Genomic DNA, 7,988 nt, shown 5'->3' on the forward strand with positions numbered 1-7,988 from the left:
AAAGATCATATCATTAAGTGAATGATGTGATGGATATACACCTATAGTAAGCATAGCATATGATCAGGGCGTTTAGTTCGTTCTGCTACAAGCTTTTAGCTACATAGTAGCTTATTCCTTAGACCATGAGATCATGCTAATCACCTACACCGAACGAATACTTTGATGACATCAAACACTACTTCGTAAATGGGTAGTTATAAAAGTGGCATTAAGTATTAACAAAGTATAGGTTGAAGCACGTGGATCAATAGTGGGATTTGTTCATCCAAATGACGGATAGATATACTCTGGGCCCTCTCAGTGGAATGCCATCCAATTAGTTTGCAAGCATGTGACTAGGTCACAAGGGATGCCATATCACGGTACGAGTAAAGAGTACTTATCGAAGACGAGGTTGAACTAGGTATATAGATATCGATGATCAAAACCTCGGATAAGTAAAGTACCGCACAACAAAGGGAATCGTTATATGTGCATGTGCATGGTTCTTTCGATCACGAAGTTATCGTTGAATATGTGGGAGCCATTATGGATTTCCAGGTTCCACTATTATTTATTGATCGGAGAAGTGGCTCTATCATGTCCACATAGTTCACGAACCGTAGGGTGACACACTTAAGGTTTTGATGTTGTTAAGTAGATATGAATATGGTATGGAGTTCAAATTTTTTTCGGAGTTTCGGATAGGATCCAGGACATCACAAGGAGTTCCGAAATGGTCCGGAGAATAAGATTCATATATAGGAAGTCATATTCTAAGTTTGGAAATGATCCGGTGCATTTATGGAAGGTACTAGAAGGTTCTAGAAGCATCCATAATAAATCACCGTGGAAGGTGGAGTCTCGGGTGGAATCCACCAACCCTAGCCGGCCAACCAAGGGAGGGTGGAGTCTATGGTGGACTCCACCACCTTGATCGGCCAAACCACAAGGAAAGGGAGCAATCCCACTCCTTCTAGGTTTCCCTAATTATGGCAGTTTTGGAGTTGGACTTCAAATTGGTTTTGGGGCAAACCCTAGGGGGTTCCACCTATATAAAGAAGGGGAGAGGGAAGGTCCGGCCACCACAGCAGCCACACCACCCAAGGGCACCCAAGGCCGGCGCCCCAAGTGCCCCCTCTCCCAAACCCTAGCCTCTCCCTCCTCCATCTTCTCCCGCGGTGCTTACGGTGAAGCGTTGCCGGAGGTCTGCACCACCACCATCACCACGCTGTCGTGCTGGCGGGATTCCGAGGAGGATCTACTACTTCCGCTGCCCGCTGGAACGGGGAGAAGGACGTCTTCATCAACACCGTACGTGTGACCGAGTGCGGTGGTGTTTCCCGACTGTAGCACCGTCAAGATCTTCTACGCGCTTTTGCAAGCGGCAAGTGATCGACTACATCAACCACGAGATCTATCTCGTTAATGCTTAGCGATCTCCAAGGGTATGTTGATCTTCACCTCGTTGCTACCAACTACTAGATTAGATCTTGGCTTGTTATTCGTCCTTGCGGTACAATTTTTTTTGTTTTCTATGCTACGAATCCCTACAATCTCTACCTTGTAACGCTAGATCCAGAGCTTTTATTGTGAATTATAGCAGCACGTAGGATCTCACCGTCGTTGCGAGGTCTGAAACTGGATAACTCGTGTGACTCTATCCCGGTGACTCCTCGCCCCATGGCTCCTCCTCTCTCTCCTCCGTGAGGCTCCCCTCACGGGAGACTCGTCGAATACACACGGGAATGGTGTCTACCCGGTTGGAGGACACTGCTAGGGATTTCATCATCCAACATATGTGGCAGGGAAATCTTAGGACTGCCCCCCTCCTCCTTAGGTGTCAATACAGTATCACATTTGATTACGTGTATTGAGTTTTTTTACTTCTATGGTTTGTACGGTGGATGTTAAGTTATTTTTTCGAGAATTGTGGATGTTATGTTAAGCTGTTGTGCGCATCTCGGTTATGTAGATATTGGCTGTAATGCTTAAACCTTTTAAGTAAAAAATCGTCCTTTATCAAAACAAATCAAAGGTTGATTTTCTAATTTTGAAACACACGGAAATGCATTTTTGATCTCATGTGCATATGCTCCCTTTATCTAAAAAACAAATTTTAAATTGTTAAAAATTTCAGGGGAAAAATTTAGCATGTCTATGTTCATATTCTATGTGCAAACGCAAGGTTTCACAGAAATTTGACATTTATTGTGTCTTGTGTAAAAATGACAAAACAATGTCTTGAAAAGTGCCTTATTTTAGCATTAAATTTTGTCTTTTTTACACGGGATGCACGGAAACTCGATTTTTGCTGAAACAACTTTGTTAGCCCATAGGATGTGAAGATATACATTTGACATTTTATTTTGTATTTTTTGACATTTCAAATGTGTTTAAAATGTATTTCAAAAAAAAGGGAGCATATGCACATTGGAGCAAAAACACCACGTCCACGACTATAAAAAGAAAACATCATTTCAAAATTCTCCTAAACTTTGGTTAGCTTGGTTACTACTGAAATCAAATTAAAATCCACAAAACAATGCAGCCAAAGTGTTAATCTTGGTCCCTGCTGTATGTATTTATTTTTCAAGAGTAGCAGAAACCTGGCCAATCCTCAAAGTATTACTGTTACGGAAGAACATCTACATACTTACATGTTTTTGCCATGTGTGTGGCTGGTAGTTGTCTAGAGCTCATCAAAACAGTCATGAACATTCAGTTCATAACGCAGAAACACTTGCGAATCTGTATTCAAAATGCCGGTAGACTATACAAACAGTCTCCACATCATTCCACGGCGGCCATCAAGAGTCGTGCCTCGCGAGGCAGGACGCCGGGACAACGGTGCCGACGGCCTTGCCGAACGCCTTGTAGCATGACGCCGACGCTGCGCCCCCGCCTTCCAGCGTCAGGTTGACGTTCTTCAGCTCCAGCTCCCGGCACGGCACTGTGTCGCTGCACGCGATGTCGATCGCCTGCGCCGTCGCCGACGTGCCCCTGACGTCGACGAACTCGACCTTGCGCACCTCCACCGCCTCCGTCTGCACGCACGCATACGAGTTAAGGCTTCAGTTCTCTGCATCAGATGATTAGGGACAAACAAACAGCAATCCCCAGTACCTGGTTTGCGCATGGCGTTGGCTGGTCGCAGTAGTACTGGTCGATGATGATGGGGTTGGACACGTTCTTCATCACGATGTTCTCGAACCTCAGGTCGTGAGCAAAGCCCATTCCTCCCTGAAAGAACAACATATATAGGTTTGGTGCACAGACTGTAAAGTGTATAATTGGACTAAACTTTCAGATTGTTCTTGTCAGAGTGGGGATCGAAGTTACCTGCCAGCTCTTGATCCGGACGCCGTTTGTTGTGTTGGTGAGCAAGCAGGTGTCCACCCTCACGTTCTCGACCCTATCGGTGGTCCGATTCTTGCCTAGGCTTCCAATGCTGACCAACACATGATCACTGTTAGGACATCCTTAATTCCGAGTAGCTGAGCTTTTCAGTGAAGAGTGAAGAGCAGCTGAGCTTTTCAGTTGTACTACCTGATGCCATGGCCGGGCCCACACGAGATGTCTCTTACACGGATGTCAGAACAGTTGCCGACCATTGACACGCAATCGTCACCTGATAAAAGGCAACAACAATGTAAGTCGATCGTGTTTGGAAAGAATCGTCTGAATTTGACTACAGTACTACTAGTAAGAACTTTTCAGCAAGATAAAAGTCTAAAAATCGGCAGCAATGTAAGACCAAACTACATACACGTTCACATCATATCGCTGTCATGGCATCTTTGACCATCTGAACCAGATCATGAATGCATGTACTGTTTAGACGTCACAATCTGACTCCGACGACGAAATGTCATCGAAGTACACAGGCCAGGACGCCGGGGCAGAGTGAGACGTACCTACGGAGATGAGATTATCCATGATCTCGACGCGTGAGGTGTCGTTAAGGTGGATGCCGTCGGTGTTGGGGCTGTCCGCCGGCGCCACCACCCGGAGGAAGTTGGCCTTCACGTCGGTGCACCGCGTGAAGGACAGGTGGAAGTGCTGCCCGTTCTGCAGCGTCAGCCCCTGCACGCTCACACCCCTGCACTCCTCGAAGTGCACCACCTGAAAACATCCACAGGAACGCCATCAATCCTCGCCGCCGGCAGCACACGACACGATTCGAATCGATCTTGGCGGCGGCGATTAACAGCGGAGATGAGATCGGTTGGACTCACCCTGGGAGGAGCCACCGTGTTGCAGGGCTGCGAGAATGCGGAACACATGCGTCATGGTTGGGAGTTTCAGACTTCAGAGCGGAGACAGGTGTGGTGTTTGCTGGTTGAGTGGTGGGACATCGTACTACGTACCTGGGTCTTCTTGCGCTTGCAGGAGCGCGCCCACCACTCCTGCCCGGCGCCGTCGATGGTGCCGCCGCCGCTCACGGACAGGTTATCCACGCCGTAGATGTACAGCCACTTCATCCAGTCCCTCCCCGCCCACTCGTCGGGGCTCGACGGCGCCACGATCGTCCCGGCAATCTACCCAGCACCACCGCCATGAACAAACGTAGTACTCTGGAGTCTGGGCTCTGGACGAACGCGGGAAAGAAAGAATAAGGGCGAAATTTTACGTACCAGCAGCTTGAGCTTCTTCTTGCAGGGCCCGGTGAGCTGCAGCGGCCAGATCCGGTAGGCCTTGGCGGCGGGCACGGCGAGGACGGCCTGCTCCTCGGAGCCGCACGCCGCGGTCCACGCGTCCAGGAATGCCTGACGACCGATCGAAACAAAACAGAGCAGCGCGCCGAGTCGTCAGGAACTCAATCAATCACGCCGAGAACGATGACTAGCGGATAACTGTATCTGGTACCTGGGTGTCGTTGGCGACGCCGTCGCCGACGGCGCCGAAGTCGTCGAGGGTGAGCAGCACGCGGGCCTCGGCGGCGTCGCCGGAGAAACACAAGACCGCCGCGGCGAGCGCCAGGAACCCACGCAGCACGGACAGATGACTCCTCGACGTCACGGGCGCCATTGCCGGACCGATTAAACCACCCAGCTAGCTCGTGCCGCGCACCGCCGCACCGGCGCCGAGCGGCAGCGGCATAAAGAAGGCTCCACGGGAAGCGGCGAGAAGGGGGCGGCCGAGGGGAGCGAATTGCTTGCACGACACCTAGCATGTGCCGCTCTTGTACCTGGCATGCTTTGCCCCCGGGAGGAAGGCACGAAGCAAGTCAATGTCTTCCGTGATTTTTGTCGGCCGATATCGCGAGATTTCTGCATGTAGCAACAGGTAATTTTAGCTGCCTGTGTGAGTTGGGAAACACATAGTTGTGCTTTTGATTGATTGATGATATCCATGTCGTGATTAGAATGCACTGTGTTGATTTATTTAGGTTGGCAAGTTATTCATCAGATGGAAAGGTATCTTCCTATGCGCGGGTATAGGATCCCGGCAGCAATGCATGCAATAGTTCTCGCGTCACTAGTGGTTGTTCTGAAACGGCCGATCGTGCCGGTGTTTATGCTCGAGCCGTGTGTAACTCAGGCAATTTCCTGTCAAAAAAAAAAAAAAACTCAGGCAATTTGATCCCACCATTTTTTCAGTGATTTTGGTAGACACCAAAATAGATTTTGGTTATACACATGGACTGAAATAAATTCCAGAAATATTTAGGTGAACTTCAAGTTAACATTAGAGCATCTCCAACAAGCGCGGCAAAAGGCGCACGCGGCAAAAAAACGCCAGTTTGGCACGCGCGGCACCCACGCGAACCCCCAGCGGATGCGCGAAAAAGGCGCGCGCTAAAAACTTTACCGCGCCCGCGCTTTTGCGCTATCCCGCGCGGGAAACTTGCCGCGTCGGCTGCCGCGCGATCTATAAACGCGACGCACGCACGCCAACCGCCTGAACTTTCCGCGTGTCGCTCCGCTTTTGTCTCTGTCTCTCTCTCCACCGCTCTGCCTCCCACGCCGACGCTCCGCCTCCGGCTCCGACAAGATGCCTCCACGCCACCGCTCCGCCTCCGGCTACCGCGGTGTTCGCGCGCGGCCAAGCTGGCGCTTCGACGCGGAGATCCGCTCCAGCGAGGAGCGCATCCGTCTCGAGACGTTTGACACGGCGCACGAGGCGGCGCGGGCCTACGACGCCGTCGCCTGGCGCCTCGGTCGCCCCCGCCGGCACATGAACTTCGACGACGTTTGGACGCGCGAGCAGGTGGAGATGCTCGCGCCGCCATCGTCGGTCGTCACGACCGAGCAGCGGCGGCGCGCCCGCGAGCTCGAGCAGCGCCTGCGCGTCGCGGAGCAGGACGAGCGCCTCCGCCTCGAGTGGGCGCGCGCGTTTCCGGAGGGCGTCGCCGCCATGAGGCGTTCTACTCTCAGAAGAAGGAGCAGAAGGCGAAGGCGGCGGCGAAGAAGAAGGCCGACCGCGAGAAGCGCCGGGCTGAGTCGGCGGCGAGGAAGGCGGAGAGGGTGGAGAAGGCGGCGCGGAGGGCGAGGAGGGCGGAGGAGAATAAGAGAGGCGCCGAGCCATCGACGAACATGCCCACCTCCTCCTCCTCCTTCGAGTGGACGACCACTCCGGTCTCCGACACGACTCCGACTAGCGGATCGTCGGACTTCGAGTGGGAGGACTCCGAGTACATTTAGTTTAGTTTAAATAAAATGTCGATGTATGTCGAACTTTTAATATATTTCGTAATTTTCAGTTAAATTTTCGTGTTTTATTTGATTTGTTTGATTCGTTTCGAACGATATACGATCAAACTAGCCGTTCGCGTGGCCGCGCGCGCTGTATTTTGGCGCATCCGGCGGAGGACCAATTTTACCGCCCGTGGACGTGCTGCATTTTGGCGCGTCCGGCGGGGCAAATTTCGGCCAAGCGCGCGCCAACCCTTTACAGCGCGGCGGAAAGGAGGTTTAGCGCGCCGATTTTTTGTACGCCTGTTGGAGTTGCTCTTAGGGTCCTTTGGCCGGAATGCAAACCAGAAACATCGAAAAACATTGAATTTCATTCTCTGGATTCTGAAACCAAAATTCAAAATTCAAAACCACGGCATAAAGAAGATTGTACAAAATAAACAAGGACATATAACAGGACTCATCTTTGGCATACTATGTATGGACGTTGTTGCAAGTTAGAGATGAGATTTTCAGTACACTGAAGTAATTGTGACTTAACAAATATAGCAGCTATTCAATTTGTTACACACCAATGCATCTTTGGTTTTACAAGTAGGCAACCTCCAACTGATAATCAGCTGGACTATTTATCCTGCGGGTCCATCAAGATCCGCTATGTTGTTAGTATACTCCTGCAAAACGAAAACAAAAGGTGCATCAAGGATTTGCGAATCCTTGATGTCGAAGTGGCTATAAGATGATATTGTATTCACTACGAGGAGCTAAAGTAAGCACAAAGATACTACCTGATCTGAAACTAAACAACATGGATCAACTCGACCCGCTAGCGAAGGGAGCTAGATTGGTAGATAGAGCATAGGAGAGGAGATGGTCAAGGTGGAGGGACAAAGGTGTTAATGTTAGAGATAAAAGAGTTACGAGACATGTCATGGGAAAGAGTGGTGATCGGAGATGGAGGACATGGGGCTGTTCCAATCGAAAATATCAATGGGATTGATATTTTTCTAGCTCTACCATCAATGGGAAAAACTCTTAAAGAGGAGCCAACAACATAGATAGGATGATATTAATAAGGGCTCATGATTATTTTAGACTAAATATTATTTCTATTATATCTAACACTGTGATCTCCAAATGATTATTTTATCTATACATAATGGATTTTGTTTCCACAACTGAGAAATTTAGTCGCCCAACTGGCATGCTAAGTTTAAAATTAACTTGTTTCCTTATTTTATTTCTTTGTGTTCCTCAACTAAGAAATATGAAATATAAAAAACCTAAGTAGCTCCAAATAAACAAATAAGTAAAAGTACCGACTTTTTTTTAATGGTAAAAAGAGCTTTATTGATCACAAAAATAAGG

At 49.4% G+C, this 7,988-nt stretch overlaps 1 protein-coding gene across 1 annotated transcript; it reads right to left on the minus strand.

Annotated features, from left to right (window-relative positions):
• Positions 1 to 2,615: 2,615 nt before the first annotated feature.
• On the minus strand, positions 2,616 to 5,176 carry LOC124649707 (probable polygalacturonase At1g80170). The gene is made up of 9 exons (XM_047189292.1): positions 4,852 to 5,176; positions 4,620 to 4,751; positions 4,353 to 4,523; positions 4,221 to 4,247; positions 3,900 to 4,107; positions 3,532 to 3,613; positions 3,325 to 3,433; positions 3,109 to 3,225; positions 2,616 to 3,029 (listed from the first exon to the last, which is right to left on the minus strand). Exons 1-9 carry the CDS (start codon positions 5,011 to 5,013, stop codon positions 2,793 to 2,795), a joined length of 1,245 nt encoding a protein of 414 aa, XP_047045248.1. The 5' UTR covers positions 5,014 to 5,176; the 3' UTR covers positions 2,616 to 2,792.
• Positions 5,177 to 7,988: the final 2,812 nt, after the last annotated feature.

The sequence above is a fragment of the Lolium rigidum genome, chromosome 4, assembly GCF_022539505.1.
Source record: "Lolium rigidum isolate FL_2022 chromosome 4, APGP_CSIRO_Lrig_0.1, whole genome shotgun sequence".
In the NCBI taxonomy this organism is placed as follows: Eukaryota; Viridiplantae; Streptophyta; class Magnoliopsida; order Poales; family Poaceae; genus Lolium; species Lolium rigidum.